At 33.4% G+C, this 19,113-nt stretch overlaps 1 protein-coding gene across 1 annotated transcript in view; it reads left to right on the plus strand.

Annotated features, from left to right (window-relative positions):
- The first annotated feature begins 4,033 nt into the window (after nt 1–4,033).
- LOC109393324 (protein eyes shut homolog) overlaps nt 4,034–19,113 on the plus strand; it is a 1,090,347-nt gene continuing 1,075,267 nt past the window's right edge. Inside the window, 3 exon segments of the mRNA XM_019662404.1 lie at nt 4,034–4,045; nt 5,605–5,722; nt 6,173–6,286. Of these exon segments, the coding sequence (XP_019517949.1) occupies nt 4,034–4,045; nt 5,605–5,722; nt 6,173–6,286 (244 nt within the window).

Here is a 19,113-nt window from a genome sequence, read left to right on the forward strand (position 1 = left end):
CATTTAACAATTTTTTTTAAATAACCAGTATGTGTAAGTAACTGTTCTAAGTGCCAGAGATACCAGAATGCATACTGACATTTTTTTTCCTTTTTTTATATTTTTAAGGAAAGGACAGATACATAAGTACATACTTGCAGAGAAAGGTGTTAATACTATAGGAGGTGGAAATGATTGCCTGTACCTGGAAAGGACAGGTAGAGACTCACTGAGATGGCCTCTCATAAAGATTTTAAAATGGAATCAGGCAAAATCACAGTCATTTAAGAGTTATTGTGATTTCTTGGAGCAGAGGATGCATGAGAAAGGGAGCAGAATAATAGAGAGATGGTATCAGGAAGGTAGGCCAGGTGCAAGTTTTGATGTTTCTGTGGACGATGTTGTAAGCTTTGTACTTTATCCTCTAATTCTATACATCTCAGATTAGAGCACTATCCCCTAGGAGTTGTGTATATAAGGCTTAGTGAAAATCACAAGAGTAATGGAAGCATCATCTTTGACTGTCAAGTTTCCACAGAGATTTGTGTTGTGCTCTAGAATGAAATGTATCTTAAGAAGGATAAAATATGATATAAAATTCAAGATTTGCACAGTTTAAAATTAAAGTGTCAAATTTGGATTAAAATAAATAAATGTCTTACTTGTAGGTATCTGCTCAAACCCGTCTAATGCCTACAATCATAACTTCCCTATCTTCATCAATTAAGACTGCTTAAAAAATGAGGTTTGGAAATTTGGATGAGAGGTGGGGAGAAATTGAAGACTGAGACTGCAAAATATTTAATCAGATTTTATCCTTCTTAAGATACATTTCATTCTAGAGCACAAAACTGTAGCTAGCATTCCATTTGATTGGAGGAACTTGGGGTCACACAAGTCAGGGACATATTTAGGAATTATAACTGGGGGAGAACACGATGATGTGTTTCATTTAGTGTGGAGATGAGACCCATGTTTCTCAGGCTTCACCAGAAAATGAGAAGAATGTCATTGTAAGAACATAAATTAATATTTTTCCCCTACTTTTTGGGAACTCCAGGGCTGTAGGAATCTTCACAAAGTGCTTTATTAGTCACAAGACTTTAATAAGACCAGACACCCGTAAGGTTTCCCTCAGTGTAACTAAAGTTTAGATACTTCCTGACTTTCTTCTCACTCCATGTCCTTTACAGAATTCCAATGGTTCAACCACAGAGTTCCTCCCCTCCTTTTTCTTAAAGCATTTACTTCGGACAAACTTGTAAATTCTTTCTCTGCGTTTTTGAGGTGTGCATCTTTTAAAAAGTCTCTTACCAATTCTGCACCCACAGCTATCTTTCTCAAGGAGCCATTCCCTTGAAATGCAATCATCAAGGAAGATACTGCCCCTGTCTCCCAGCCTCTGTGTGAGGATAGGAACCTAACATCGGCAGCCACCTTAATCCAAGTTGTAAAATGGCCTCCTGTCTTAAAGATTGAAAAAGTTTACTTTTCTTTTGGTAAGGCCAATTAGCAAACACATATAGCTTATTAGTATAGGCTCTAGTTCTCAAAAAAATCTCTCACCCTTTGTTACAGTGGAGTCAAGTTCAGAGTGAGTTCTGGCCTCTCCTCTATTACAGTAGCCTTGAATAAAGTTTTTCTTGCTTCTTTAACTTCATTTGGTTGAACTTTTGCTCTGACAATAGGCTCTTCAGTTTCCACAAAATTATATCACCCTTCCCTGGATGCTTGTGCAAGTTCAATTGTTTGCTGAAGGATAGAGTTTTTATTTTATAGTAAAAGCAACATACCAGTTATCCCAGTATATATTAATCAGTATAATTTAAAACTTACTTCCAGTCAATATTTATAAAAAATTAGACTAGGATAGAAAACACTTTGTAAGGGAGCTCTATATCTACCTGTGCCTCAGATATACTGTTATCTATTTCTAAATGTAGTTAAGAAGAAAAATGTTTTTACTAGTTTAAACTGTGGTGTGCCTAAAAACAGATTGTGTTGATGGAAACTTTAAGTAACAGCTGTATGAAACTCTATAGTATCATCTGCAAAGAAGTGTAGAAAACTTATCTACATCTTCTCTAAGAGGACCCTCTAGTGACATTTCTTTCTGGCCTTAGTACAAAGAGCAATTGTTCTTTTTTGTGAGTCAATAATGTGTTGTTATGTAAGGAGGAAATAATATTAACCGTATACCACTCTTTCTATATGGAGAACATGGAACACTTTCCAAATAATTCAATGAGGCCACTATTACCCAGAGAGCAAAGCCAGGCAAAGACATCACAAGAAAATACAAACCAGTATTTCTAACTACAAAGGGTGTTAGACATGACCTTCTTTGCCCCTGAAAGTAGAGGAAAATGGAATATAGGTTAACATTAATGATTTATTAACATTGATGATATTTACCACAAACTAAAACTCCTTTTACTTTTCTTTCCTCCTGATTGCTTCATCTGTAAAGTTGAAATATAAATATTTAATAATAATGACAAAGCAAATTGTAATACATATGAGTAATGGAGTTATTCATTGTGGGTATTAGAAATATACTCAGGGCATTTTAACAAAAAAAAAGTTATTTAATTTAGAGATTAAAAGAACATTACATGTAGGATCTGTCAAATCAACTAGAATCAGATTTGGAAAACTGAAATGCACAAGGGAAGCTACTGAGATGATCTGATATTGATATAATCACAATATCAGTATGGAAGCATACCACTGACACTGGATAACACTGAGGCGGTTGTCACTGGGGCCCCTGAAAATTTGTTTGGCTTTCCTGATGCTTTTTCCTGCCACCTTCAGAAAAAAAAAATGTATTCTCCATCCCTGTTTCTTTGCATCACCAGCTTCCTTTCAAATTCCCTGGTGGGCCATGATATTGACCAACTTTAGTTTGCATACCCGCATGAGGGGTACCTGAGACAGGAAAAAAATAGTAACTTGCATTTTCACCTTCTATATTGAGAGGCAATCTCTTAACTTTCACCAAAGAGTCAATAAGTAGTTAATTCTCCAGACACAAAAGTGAGTTCAGGTGATAGATAGTGCGAGTAAACAAAAGGCAAATTCCACTACATGTTTTTTTCATTGACAATTTTCCTGAAATCTTGTCATCGATTTTTCTTACAAAATGTCTCAAGAAATTTCTGAATATGAGGGTTAATTTAGTTTGCAGTTTTTGTTGGAGGAGGTCATTTAGAGGATGTGTCCTCCAGCTAGACTCAGGCAATCAGAGGCTCTTCACCCCCTCCTCTATCCTCTGAATGTACTTTTCACCCACCATTTCCACATTAGGAGGTGTTCAAAGACAAAGCTTTGAGAGAGTAAGGTTGGTTGAGACCCTCTGGGATGAATACCAGAACCCATTTATGGTCCTAGCGGGCAGGTGAGATAGTCTACTCCTTTTGTAGCTATTCAAGACAAATGTCCTGTGTAAGTTCCCTCACTTATTAAAGCCACCACCTACCAATCTGGAGTGGTCAGCCTCTTTCTTGAACCTCCCCTTGCCTTCCATGTATGGGGGATAATTTGTGAACCAACACTAATTCAACGAAGCAAGGGGCTGAGACATTTTTAAGTTTTCTTTTTGTTTGTAAAGAATTGTAGACAGGACCCAAATGGGTATCATAGAAAGAAAAGACATCAAAGAAAGTCAATTTGGTTAACACTGTGCAGTCACATTTACAATCAGGTATGTGTTTAATTTTAAGAAAATAATGGAACTTTGAATTTCTCTAAGATGAGAATAAAGCCACAGTTGCAGTCACATAAAAGCAAAAACAAAGAGTAAATATCTAATTGATAGCATTAGGCAATGTGTTGATTTTTTGCAGACAGCTGAAAATCTCATATATTCAGAACATAATCTTAGACTTAGTTGCAAGTTGCATCAGTGACACATTTGTAATGAAGTGAACCCTTTGCTTGTTTCTAAGTAATAACTGTGAGATTGAGGTAGACGAGTGCCCAAGTGACACCTGTGCAAATAGGAGCCCTTGTGTTGATGATCTTCACAGCACCTTCAGCTGCCTGTGTCACAATGGATTTCAAGGTAGACACACATGCTAACCAAACTATGAAAACTGAAAGATAATTTGAGGAGGAAGTAGCTCCTTATTTTTAGAAGATACATTTTTTTATAGACATGCATGCCAATTTTTTTTTCCAGGTGAGTATTTAAATATGTAACATCTGCTTGGATTGTTTTTACTACATCTTCACATCATCACAGAAATAGACATATTTAGTGTTTAATGAATATTTCTTTGGTAAACAAACTAGTGTTTTATTTTATTTTGTTTTAGATTTCTTAACTATAAGACTACTATAAGTCTACTACACTTATATTAAAACTTGTACTATTTATTTTTATACCACATTCCATTGTGTTACTGTGGCAACTTTTACAGTGGCCCTTGTCAAGACATATCACCGATTTTGATAAAGAGCTGGTAATGTTTTAAAATATGTAATGTTTTTACATTAGGAGGAAACTATAATAATAGGCAGACCTTAGTTTTCCAAGATTGAAAAAAGTAACAGGACTCTCAATCCTTTTCTTATATGCAAACAAACACGATCAAGCTGCCATCATTACAAGCCAAAATGTTACCCAAAGTCCAACTCCCAAACACTGTTCCTAAATCTACTTCTATGTGAATGATTGATTGAAAAATGAAAACACTGTGTTATCTTTAAGCAGTAAGAAAGTCAATTTGTGGGGTGTGTGTGTGTGTGTGTGTGTGTGTGTGTGTGTGTGTGTGTGTGAAAATCATGGATGGTATAGCTGTTTGGTTTTTTTTTTTCCCTACTAACCCTAAAAAACTAGTTTTATATTAAAACTTCTTTAGAATGATCATCTTCAGAAAATATGTGGTCACTATAAAAACTTAATACATTGTTTATCATCAACAAAAACTCACTTATTTCTTAGCATTGTATGATAGAGAGCAAAAACAAGGTCTTCTGGGGAGTTGGATTTAGATACATCCCCATATACAAAGAAAACAACAAACTTTTAAATGTACCATTTTTTTCTCACAAAGATGATCCATAAGGAAAATTACTAAATAAATATCTTAAGGTTTCAACAAAGTATTTATATACTCACAGTATTATTTTTAATTGTCACTTTCTTCTTAATTTAATTTGATGTTCTAATATCATATTTTCACTTAATATTTTATTTTGTCAAGGATAATAGTATACAAATAGATTTTCTCTTTAGTTAGGTATGTTACATTAATTTTTGTCTAGCCAAGATTCATTTCCCCACTTTAGAGAAAAAAAAACTATTAAGATTTCTATTTATCTAATTTGAAAGTACAATATGTTATGTGTCAATGTCAGTTTTTCTATCCTTGTTAAAAATTGGCAAAAACAATCCTGTCATAAGTCTTAAGAATCAATTTAGTGTCAGTTTAGGTTATGTTTTCAACTCTTTGCAAATTAACAAAAAATCCAAGTGACATAACATGAAAGATTAGTTTTAGCAACAAAAATTATAGTTGGAACCTTAATGGAAAATCTGCACTACAGAACTCGTTAAAAGAAAATGTTAAGACTATATAGTTGACAGACAATTCAGTTTGCCTTTTTTTTTCCTCACAGGCCTGCTTTGTGAAGTTAATGGAAAGGAATTTGATTCATCACCCAGCCTCTGTAACAGAACATCCACAGAGCTCATGGATAAATTCAAATGGATCTGTCCCCATGGCTGTATGGGCAAGTAACATTTGACAATTGTGCCTTGTAGAGAACATTTAGCCCTGGGGACATGCATCAGGAAATTATTGATTTACTAGTATATCCTTTTTGTTCCTTTTTTATTTTCTGTAGCCTAACATTTGATTTGCATCCCAATAACTTGAAACATCTGTTCCATCTCTCGACTCCAAAGCAGAAGATAAATTAGTTCACATCGAAGCAGACTTTGAATGCCTACCAATTCAAAGAAGATTAGTCTGCAGGTAGTATTTCCAGGAGAAGTTGTTACAGTTGATAGTCAGGTGAAATCAATGGGTTCTGACACTCAGATATGTGGTATTCTTATCTGATAAGTTTAGTCTCAGCAAACTCCCCAAATGGACGAAAATGTGTGAGCAAATTTTAGAATTATAACCTGCTTTTTGCTTTCCTGTTAAAATGTAGGATCTTTTTTTTAAATTATTTTTTAAAGGTACCAAATGTGAAATAGATGCAGATGAGTGCGCTTCACATCCCTGTAAGAACGGAGCTGCCTGCACTGACCAACCCGGTAATTACTTCTGCCAATGCGTGGCTCCATTTAAAGGTAATGAACACCAAGGGGGAAGGAAAAGCAAACATAATTCACTTTAAAAAGCATTTCTGTCACTTGTCTGAACTCATTTCTGTCTTCAAACAACATTATTAGTCCTTCATTTTCTTAAAGGCTGCTTCTAAAATGACCAACCAATTATCCCTGAGGCAGAAACTACAGTGAAATAACCATTATTGGCACATCCACTAAAATAGTGCATCTCATTTTTTATTAAAAGGCCACCAATGCAACCAAATGATACAATGAAAAATACAGTAAGAAATATATTAGCAGCCTATTATGTTATATTTGAAATGTTTTTTTATTCAGTTTCTCATGAAATTGTTAAGGATTTCTTAATTTTTTTCTTCCTAATATAATCATTTATTTAAGTTTTGAAAGTTGCTATATTGGGTTTAACATATAGTAGCCATTAAAAGATACTTTTTGTTTTCAACTTTAATGGTACCTCTTTAGCTTCAGTAAAAGAATTATAATGTTTTTTTCAAAAGCTAATACATTTAAGGTTTGCCTTATAAAATATATATTTTCATAAATTACTGTGTAAACTAATATATAGAAAGTAAATTACTGGATACTTCCTTGAACTCTAGTATCTTTTCTAAGCAATGGAATTTAGCCAGGATTCTTCAGAGACACATGAACCAATGAGAGATTAGATAGACAAATGACAGATGATGATGGATAAATAGATAGATATAGGTAGATATATAGATAGATAGATGATAGATAGATAACTACATATATTTATGGAGATTCTTTATGAGGAATTGGTTCCCATGATTATAGAGGCTTTGAAGTTCTGGCATCTGCCACGTGCAAGCTGGAAATTTAGGAATGGCAGTGGTGTAATTTCAATCTGAGGCTAAAGGCCTGAGGACCAGGGGAAGCCAATTGTGGAAACCCCATTTCGAGGACAGAAGAAAACCAATGCTCCAGAGCAAGTAGGCAGACAAGAAGAAAACAAATTCTCCTTTCTTTCACTTTTTATTCTAGTAAGACCCTCAAATTTAAATGATGCCCAAGAATATTGGAAAAAGCAAGCTACATCACTGAGTCCACTGATTTAAGCACTAACTCATCTAATACTAATTAATCTCAAATACTAATCTGTGAAGAAAACAACTTCACAGACACATTCAGAAAGAAGGTTCAATCTGCTCACCCAGTGGTCCAGTCAAGTTGACTAAGAAAATTAACCATCATACTTTGAATCTAAATCTCATCAATTTGGATATTTTTAAATGCTGTACCTAATTTTCTTAAAAACTATTTTCTTATAATTATTAATTAAAGGTATAAGATTACATATTTAACTTCAAATATTTTGCATCTATTTAAACTCATTAAATTATAGTTTTCCTATTGATTCAATGAAAATGAAAATAAAACTCACTGAGTTGAATGTAGATTAAATGAGATAGGTCATATAAATACCACATTACCTGACAGAAATAAATAACCATCAAGTATGTAATTGTAATTTTAAATAATTTTCTAACATATATAGTAAAATCCATACAATAGACAATATTTTATAATGTTTGGGTAGGTGGAATGTTAACACAAAATTTACTTAATTATACATATGTAAAGATTATATATAAAGAATAGCCTAAGCTATCAATAAATATAAAAAATAGATTTTATTTTAAAAATAACAAAGTTTGCCTGTTGCCTAAATCTTTTTTTCTCATGCCATTCTCCAATAAAAGCAACGAGACCTCCTTCGAGATTATCTGATTGTAAGGCTAGCATGCAGAATGTACAAATGAGTGTGACCAATTTTGTAATACCATAAACTGAAAAACAAGGAATTACTCGAGTGTAACTACGAGAGTATGTCAAAGAGACACAAGAGCCAACCGAAGGTATTCCCAATGACTTAGGCTAGAATAATTTGAACAAGAAAATAATTATTATGCAAAATATTAAAAAGTCCATTTCATACTGATAAAAATAAACAATTGAATAAATAAATAGTTAGGAATAATAGACACATCTTGTGTACAGAATAATTTCAAATAATTTAGGTTGATATTTAGTATAACTCTCCAACCCCTAAGTTTCAGATACACATAGTACCTGACTTGGAAAGAGTACAGTATGGAAATGGGGGTTGGGGGAGAATAAATTTATGAGTTTTTATTAAAAATTTAAAAACTATGTATAGTTACTGTTTACCACATTTGTGAATTTGTAAGGTATAGTGCTTTGAGTATTTTAAGAATATACCCTCGTTCAAACATTTTGTTAATTGGGGAGGTTTTATTTAATTCCTAGTTATAACTTATTACAACATACACCAGAGAAAGGAATTTATATAGTCCATTTATGGGGACAATAGAAAATAATTAGAAAAAATCTTTATATAATTACTTCTGCAGAGCTGAATAATGCAGTCTTTTTATGCATGTTTGTTTCTAGCATTATAATTACAGATCCTCCACAAACAGCATAGGTTTTACACATAATTTTATTAATGCTATATATCTCTTTTGAAATCTGTAGAATCCTGTTTTTTGGTGTTTTTTTTTAAAGAACAAATAAATAGGAAAAATAAATTCCTCAATACAATTATTTTGCCATGTGGTATTCATCCACTGGAGTTAGCAAGTAGTTACCTTTTATTTCATCTAAGCTCCTTTCCAAGTTCTAGTCTTAGAAACTGAACCTAACAAGTAAACATAAAAAATGCATTTTCTCCTGAAGGAAAAGGCATTCTTATTTTGTTGTTGTTGTTTACTATGGAGTGAAATTTTCTTCAGAAGTGAACAGAGAATTTTGATAAATACAAATGGGTTTCCTCCTTTCCTGATAAATGATTTTATGACTATTATGCTTTCTTTGAAGAAAACCTAATGCATTTCATGTAAGAAATCCAGATATGGATGACATATAATTTTCTATTTTAATTGAAACACTAAGACATGAAAGTCAGTCATTCCAATAAGCATTATTGTCATTAACCAGTCTCTATTTGGGGGCAAGCTGTGCTTACTGGGGCACCCTATACTAAAGCTCTCTATGTCCAACACTTCCAAAAGAGTATTCATTAATATTAATTTATCTTGCTATGTAAAATGTACTAATAGAGATTTTTAGGTTTGTACATATGGTGGAAATGATAATCAATAATGCCTCCACGTGCAAATTTGTCTTCTAATTTTGAAATGAAAATTATTACTTGTTCAGACACATACACACCCATGCATATACACATCTGGGATTAAGTGTATGTACTTATCTTTCCTCCCAGAATTAAATGTGATTGTGTACGAAAGGTGAACTTTCCATCATGCACTTACAGGGTGGAAAGTTCGTGAACTTAATTGTCTCACCTATGTGGGCATACTTAACAAATGCTAGTTATTACTCTTTGTTTAAAAAATATAATCAGTGACACCTAGTAATTCAGCCCTTTTTCAATCAGCAATTTTAAATTCTAAACATAATGTCCATGAAATATAATGGAATAAAGAAAATGTGAAGATGATGACTTCATATAAAGAAAATGTTGCTCCTGACAGACATAGTCAGTGCTTCCTTTACCAGTTAAGCAGTTAAAGAAGCAAAGTCCATTTCAGAACTTGATGTGTTTTCTTAGTAGATGAAGATGACTGCAACTCTCAAATTGCCTGTTACACACTAGTGATATTTTGATATAAATTTCATGTGATTTTCTATAGAAAACTATGACTGAACAGTCCAAAATTTTAAGTATATATTTACTAGTAACTAAATAATCTGTTGATGAGTTTATAATTCACGAAATGGACCATTTGCATATTGAATTTCATTAAATAAAGGAATCCTGGGGAACAATTTGTTGCACAAAACATTATTAAAACAATAGTCTATATTTCTATCATATTTTGATAGTGAAAAATAAGTTGTTACCCTTTTCTTCTAAAATATAAAAGTTTCCCATACCTAATAAAAAGAAAACAGGGCTTTGATGTAAATTACTGTTTGGTTCTCAAGAAAATAAGTGCCTAAACTAATAATAATGACATTTTAAGAAGGCTATATATGTGCAAGTAGAATAGAAATATTGTTTAAGCAAATGCCTTATCTGCCAAAGCTTTAATGACACACATCCCTAAATGTATAGCCATTAAGATAAAAAAGGAGAAATGGTAATTATCCATTAAACATGTTTGCCAAAGAAAGTAAACAAAGAGGCAAGTAAACTCAGCAAAATAAAAATGCTTAAGTGTGTTGAAAGCCAGAATAATAATGCTGGTTTTTGGTGAGGACACTCTGTATGGGAACTTGTAATTAGAAAGCATATTTAAGTGCATATTTTTAAGTGCCTGTGAAATGCAAAAGACTAGAGTACGAATAATGCAGCCATTAGTTGTTCAGCTTTTACAGGCCATCCCTCACACATTCTTGTGTTGAGCTGCAAGGGAGAACCGCAGATGCTATAATCAAATGCTCCAGTCCAGTCAACCTACAGCTCTCCTAATCATTGCTTGAGGACAAAATATCCTGGCTAGACTTCATAGCTAACTTCCCTAACATTGAAAAACAACTTAAAGTCAACTACATATTCATTTAGTATGTTAACAAAAATTCGATTTGATTTAATCATTTTAATGAAAATAATAATATGAGTATTATTTTGGGGAGCTCAAATAAATTGGATGAACTGTAAAGTTCTGAGTTCATAATAAAAGTCCAAAAGAAAAACAAAACAAAACAGTTATTTAATAGTGATTGTTGATGATCCTGTCTCATATTTCTTCTGTGATGCAATTAAAGCAGGAAGCAAGTAATACATACTGGTTTGACAGGCAGTATCCTGTTCAACTTCTTGGTGATTCAGTCATTATCTTTAGTTCCATATAAACACTTAGATGAGGACATTTAGACAAGAATAAAGGGAACCTGAGTAGAGGATAAGTATATGTCTTTGTACTATTTACAAAAATAATTAAGTATTTTTGCTTCTATTAATCTCTTCATTTTCATAATGCACATATTTTGGTTAAATAGTTCTTTAATTTTGTAATTTCAATTGTATTTCTTGTTAATGGATAATTAACTATTATTTAGAACTATTATTTATAAATTTGACATTTCCTACATTTTTTCTTTATAACCTATAGACTATTCCATCCACATGGGTAATTATATTTGACTACATGTTCTTTAAAAATATATCCAGTGAAAAAAATATTGTCACTGACTATAAGTATGAACATATTATATTGAACATGCCATAGCATTTAATCAAGACACTGCAACACAAGTCCCATCTGGGTAACTCAGTATATACAACAATAGTATGACACGCCTGGCAGATTCCAGGAAATGCTTAACTATAGCCTACATTTTATACTAATCATTTTTATTTGCCTTATCAATAGGAAATAATATACCCTTGACTCTCTAACAATTAGGAAAATTATAGTTAAGTTGAAAACTATAGGGAATGACTGTTTTGCAATGTGTTCTTAGTAATTTGAACTCTGTAAAATTGGAAAGGGATGGAAATGATCTACATATACATATACATATACATATACATGTATATATTTAATGTCATACCTTCCTTGGTTTCCAGGATATTACTTGCTTTAATGTTTGGTATTATTCAGTATCCTTTCCTCTCCTTTTTTACCTTTTCACTACACATGCTTTTTAGGTTGATTAAATCTATCCACCTGTGTGAACTACCTCCTTCCCACCATGTGGAGAATGGTCTTTTCCCTTCAAATTGAAAAAAGTATATGTTGATAATTTCTAAGCTGTCATGCATGTCTAAGAACTCGCTGTTCCTGGAAGAAATTTAAAATGAAATAACAGACGATGAGAAGAGGAAAAAGAACAAATGGGCATTTGAAAGGCTCAGACATGTTCAGTATAGTCAAAAATTACCTTGAGAGCAATAAGGTTGGGGGATTAAGCACAGGCCAAATCAGAAATGCTGTCTGAGGACTACCAGGGACAATGGAAAGCCATGAATCTGGGAAAGCCATAACCCAATGTATATTTTAAGATATCACTCTAAACTGAAAAGTGGAATTTGATTTCTTTTTGTTTTATAGAAGGGTTACACACTGAAAATAGAGAAAAAATTAAGTGCTTGCAATAATCAAACTTAGAGATATGGAAACAAGGCTTGAGGTAATTGGATGAAATCAGAAGATACTTTAGCAACAAACCAAACAGGTTAGGCTTTTAGGATGTTCAGATGTGTGGAAGTGAGGAAAAGCCAAAATCATTATGAGATTCCCAGGGTGGAAATATGCTATTACCTGAGGCCACAAGAGTAAAAGAAGCATGTTTAATGAAGAGGGAAACCAGCAGAGCTTCAGACACACTGCTGACTCTGTCAGATGATAAATTATTAAAGTGAAATTACCCTTTAAATAATCCTGATGTGTGCAGCTGGAACAAAAGAGAGTCCCAGAAGGAGGATAGTTTGCTAAGACATCAGTTAGGAAAAAAATATATAGAATGACAAATGAAATGGCGATCAGGATATCACTAAGGAAAATTAAAATCTAAGGAATGAGTAGAGAAAGGAGCATGCAGTGAGAAGCAGAAGGAAAAGGCAAGAGAACAAAAGGTTTCAATTAGAAAGAAATGGTAAGAAAGTGTCAGATATTGTCAGACAGCCCAGTCTTATTTAGTGTGAAAATGATCCAAAATCATTATTAGAGGGCTTGGTGACCTTCATAAGGAAACTTTCAGTGGAGTCTAGTTGTTGAATAGAAGATAAGGAATATATAGGTGAAATGAGAAAGGGGAGATAGCAAGACCAGGTTACTCCTTGAATACGTTTGGCAGGTGAAGAAAAAGGAGACCTAAGCCTAAAGGGGAGGAATGTGAGACAAGAGCAATATTTTTTTTCACTGAAAGTTTAAGTGGTTCATGGGTGTCTATCTTCCATTTGCTCTCTCAGGTCTACTCTGTGTCTGAGGGTTACACTGTATTATGTATAGTTTTTTCTTATTTTCTTTTGAGTTTTGCAAATGAGAATCTAGTATGTAGTAACAGGGAAGGAGAAGGACAGAAGATGTTTATTCCCTCACTTCCCCTGGTGGATTACCACAAGCTGGCTGTGTCCCTTCACTGATCATCACATGTTCCCTAAAACAGTGTGCTCCACACAGCCTCTCTCTCTCCACACAGGCTCAGCTTCTAGTACCAGCTCACTCAACCCCATCAGGCGGAATGGCAGAAAATACCCCACTCTGTCCCTTTTGGTTTCAGTAAACCTGTCACACATTTGTAAATAATATATTAAGATCTCTTCAGGTTTCCTATTTGAATGTGCCATCTCATTTCTACCAGGATCCAATCACACTTATTAATCTTTGTGAACTCATGGGATGATGTTGGTATATTATATAAATACAGACTAAATTTACAGGAACCAGAGAGAACAGTCAACAGAGAAAAGGCAATGGAATGTGATAAGATAGAGATCTAGAAATTTGGTGATAACGTTAGCCTTAGAAAGGAAGAGGAACAGACCTGCCTTTATTTAAAAAGAAATTAACTAAATGGAAAGCATAAATAAAGATATGTATTAAAACTCTAGAGATTTAGTTAGGAATCAGGGAAGTTATCATCTGATGATATGTATATTCTCTGGAATTCAGAAATGTTATTTTCTGTGAATGACAAGAATGGTAACAGAATGGAGAATTCAAGGAGTGTAAAATGTTTCACATTTAAGTGAATATCCATTTTCCTGCAAGCTGATGATATGTTGACCTTTTTTGAAAATGATCTTTCTAACCACATTGTTCTGTGGGAACTACAACTTTCACTAGAGTTGCCATCTGCCTTCATTAAACCAGAGTCAGAGACCATTCTTGGGGTTTAGAATAAGGAATTTGAGAAAATGCTGCTCAGATCCTGTTTAGCATTGAAAATATGAAATGGGAGTTTGTAACTATTGGCAGAAAATTCCTCGACTTAGGAGGAAAACAATTTGAAGAATGACAGAGAGAAGCAGAAAGATAATATCGAAAGCTAAAGACAGACAAATAGACAAAAATGCAGAGTTCCAGTCCTTAATGTATCTAGGCCAGTCTGACTTTTGCTACTCCTATGGTTTTGCTGCTTGAGCCAATAAATTACCAGTGCTGGGGTTCTGGGATTCTACTGGGGTTTTGTCTATTTTCTCCAAAAAAGTTTTCAGTTGTAAAAACTTAGGTAGTATTGAAGTTCAGCATAAGTAGTAACTGAAGAGAAGACACGGAGAATGAGAAAGTTATGTTAATCCAGAACTGAGGAAATGCATTGAAAATGATGTTTGTGTGCCAGTGCATAAGAAGGGGAATTCAGTCCCACTTCTTGACTCTGAAGTTTCAGTGATTATAGGAAAAATCACTGCATGGAAGAGGGCTGAAGGCAGTAAGATATAACCACAATGAGGAAGGCTTTAATGAGGCAAGAAGGTAAAAAAAAAATGTTCACTAAATAATGTAGGGGAAAGGTTTATTGTGAAAGGGTTGAGATGACATGGTTGGGAAGACAGTAGCAGTGGGATATTGGTTCATAGGAGAAGAAGCATAAATGTGAATGGGAATAAAGTGAGTAGAAAAAGTTGCACAGTAAATATCTAGTTTTGGCAATTATCAGAGTTTTCAAGGATCAGAGATAAAGTGGACTTAGTAGGAAACACACACACACAAAGGCAAAATTAATCCTGGGGGGTTCTAGTAACAGTGGAATAGCATATAGAAACGCCATTCCTCAGATGACAGTTGCAAACTTTGAACAAGTATTTGAAGGCACTAAATGAGAGTGGCCAGAAATTGGAGTGGAGTCAACTCATAAAAGAAAGAAACTCCACTTGATAAAAATTTGTGTTTACATGGCTTTTCACCTGAGAGTACCTTCAGTCGGCACTGTCAGGGCAATGAAAACAATGGTAGAAGCTGCAACCTTACATATGTGAAGAGTCACAGGACAGTTTAAGGCTTTCAAAATGGCAGAAAAATAGAAAGCAGGCTTCCAAGAAAGGAGGGAGCAATATATAGAAGAGCACAGAGATTTCATTTGAACTGCATAAATCTTTGATTAGTGCCTGCGTGACACACATGAAGGGAAATCACAAAGTTTCCAATGGAAACAACCACTGAAAATATGAAGAGCTGAGCTGTACAGTGTCATGCTTACAAACCAATGAGATAGAATTTGGAATTTGAGTTCAGCCATGCTAACATCCTCCTATGGTAAGTAATACCATTACTTAGAGGAAGGAAACAGAATCCTAGGACAATTCAAAACATTACAACATCAAGAATGGAAATTAAATGATGCTACAGAGACTTCATTCTCAGAATACCTTCACTATAAGAAATCTTGAAGGAAGTTTTCAGGCTGAAAGGAAATAACAACAAATGAAAACTGATTTATAAGAAGACATAAAAGCCTTGAAGACAGGAACTATCTTGGCAAATATAATATCGTATATAATTCTCTTCTCTTAAATTTTTTAAAACACATACAACTGTTTAAAGCAAGCTTTATAATACTGAATTGTGGGATTTATAACATAAATAAGTATATTATATATGACAACAATACTATGACAAATGGGTCAAACAGGACTCTATTGGTGTAATATTCTTATATCTTATGTGAAATACTACAAGTTAACTCTAGAGTATACAAATGGCCTAAGAGCAATAATAAAAATAATATAAAGAGGTATAGCTATAGTTAAAACTAATAGAATGATAAAAATATTTGACAAATAAAAAAGAAAACAGGAAAATATATGCAAGCAAAACAAAACCAAACAAACAAACAAAAACAATAAGACAATTTGGAAACCAATGCCAAATGGTGTACATAAATCCAGACATAGCATAGTTACACTGAATGCCATGAGCTAAAAAAGTCCAACGGAGGTTCACATTACCCAGTTGGATAAAAACCAAGACCCAACTTAGTTTATTCTCAAGAAATGCACATTAAGTATAAAGGCATAAAGCAATGATAAAAAGATAAATGTATACCATTTAAAACAAGCATAAAATGAAGCTATATTCATATCAGAAAAACATGTATTCAGATGTAGAAAATACATATCACAGTAACAAAAGGCCAATTTATCAGTAACTCCAGCCAATGACATGTAGACCAGCAGGATCACTCTATCAACACACAGATCCATGAGAAATGATAATAGAGTGTTGTAGGTCTTTATATGACTTAATTGTTACTTACATAAAAATAATTGGAACAGGGATTTATATCTAGAAGTGAGGCGCTCTCATAATTAAAACCTAATAAATATGGCATTGGGATGATATGGGGGAAAGGATGCAAAGACAGTGAGGCAATGTTAACATCTAGATCAGTGTGGAAATTGTTATTAAAGGCTGGAGAATTGAGAAACTTTTTATGTGTTGTCCAAATAATGGCAAGATGCTTGCCTGTGTTAATATGGAAGACAGAAAATATACACAATGACCTCATAGACTTGGCAAAGAAGATTTCAGGGGAAAATGTTGAAATTACCAAATAGTTTCATTTAGTAGCCTATGGTAAAATTAGGAGAAGTAGATGAGACTAATGATGAGATGGTTTTCAACCAGATTTTAGAAATATATATTTTAACCCACGACTCCTGTGTTGGGAAATAAATATGATTATTATGTAAATCCTCTGCAGCTGGCAAAAGATATTCAAACTGGACTTAGGACAATGATCAAGTTCAGGATATTACCAGGACAACTGGGCTTCATGGGAAATATCATGGGTGCTTGGCTTTGTATCCTTTGTTAAGAGTATAAAATAATTTAAAGCAGAGACATGAAGACCTCCCCTTAGCTAGACAAAAATCCTTCTAAAAACCTTATTTTACTGAAAAATGCCACATTCATGTACTTTTATTGCAGCATATTGTATAATTTTTCTATCTTATTATTAATTCTTAGTGTTAATTGCTTACTGTGCCTAGTTTATAAATTAAACTTTACCATATAGATAGATAGATAGATAGATAGATAGATAGATAGATAGATAGATAGATAGATAGATATACAGGTGTATAGGGTTCAGTACTATCTGCAGTTTCAGGCTCACTGAGGGTCTTGGAACACATCCCCACAGAACAGAGGGCACTACTGTTGGGTCATTTCAGATGTAAGTAGTTGATGTGAAGTCATGTTGGTGTATGATGGGCCCCTAATCCAAAATGACTTAGCGTCCTTCTTAGAAAGGAAAATTTAGACAGAGTCACCACTGAAGGAGATCACCATGTGAAGATGAATTTGTCCATGTGAGGGGAGACACTTCTACAGGCCAGGGAATGACAAAATTTGTCAGTGAAGCACCAGAAACTAGAAGACAGGCATAAAATAGATTTCTCTTTCAAAATCCTCGGAAGGAACAAACACTGCCAACACCTTGATCTTGGACTTCTGGTCTTCAGAATTATGAGACAGTAAATGTCTGCTATTTAGCAGCCCAGTTTGTGGTGAAGACCAAGCAAACCAATATGAAGGCAAAGGATACTGTAAAACACTTTATGACGAACAACACAGCACCACATAACAAAAAAAGTACTTGATAAAAATGTCAAAATTGCTGATATTGAGAAGCCTGCTCCTAGAGCAAGTATTTCTAAAGGAAGGAACTAGAGACTTCCAGTCTCTTAAGATCTGTGCTCCGTAAATGACAAAGTAACTCTTCTCTAGGGTTCCATTAGACAAATATTCAGATTTAAGAAGAGGGGTCATAGTTATTTCTATCTGCTATCATATGCCACATTGCCACAGATTATTTACATTTCATCTACATGCAAAACACATACACTTATCGAGGAAGATAAAAATTGTCTTCCATCATAACATCAGGCCTATTTTGAGATTAGAAAGCTAAACTTTAGAAGTCCTTTTACGAAAGCTGCAAAAGCATAATAAACTTAGGGTTGAATTACAATTTTCAAATGTCTACGCAAAAACTATAAAACATCACTAAGGGTAATTAAAGATTTGTAGAGATGGAAAAAATTTAACCTGATCATACATTGGAAGAATGAATATGGTTATTATCTATAAATTCAATATAATACCTATTATAATGCAAGTAGTGTGTTTTGAAAAATTGACAATTTGATTTAAAATGCGGATATGTATGAATGTATAATGACAAAACGATCTTCTGAATAAAAGAGCAAGTCTGGAGATTTTAGACTATTTGACTTCATACATTAATATCAAGCGAGTGTTTTATCAGAAAGGAAAGAAGCAAAGGAAAAGGAAGGGTGGGAGGGAGGAAAATTGATCATTAGAACAATTGATCAATCAGAAACAGAGCCACAGTTATACAATTAGTTTATTTTCAACAACGGATCTGAAGCAATTCAATAAGAAAATGAAAATCTTTTCAACAAATGGCTATAGTGTAAGTAGATATTTATGTGGCAAAAAGTGGCATTGACTTCCACTTCATACCATACTCAAAACATTAATTTTAGATGATTATTAATCTTTATGTAAAAACTAAAACTATAAAGCTTTTATAAGAAAACATAGGAGAAAATCTTATTTGACCCAGACAGAGGTTTTTATTTATTAGAAAAGGCAAAGAGAGCAACGTCTGTAAAAGAAAGAAAAAGATAATTTAGATAAATCAAATTTAAAAGTTTTTCTCATCAAAAATACCATTTACAAAATAGATAAGCATGAGAGAAAAATATCCAAACATCTATCTGACAGAGGACTTAAAACCAGAATATACATAGAGCATCTATAATTCAATAATATAAAAACAAAACACCTAAAAAGATGTGCAAATGATTGGTACCAATATTCATAAAGGAAGATAAGCAAATA

This window comes from Hipposideros armiger, unplaced genomic scaffold, assembly GCF_001890085.2.
Source record: "Hipposideros armiger isolate ML-2016 unplaced genomic scaffold, ASM189008v1 scaffold_375, whole genome shotgun sequence".
NCBI lineage: Eukaryota > Metazoa > Chordata > Mammalia > Chiroptera > Hipposideridae > Hipposideros > Hipposideros armiger.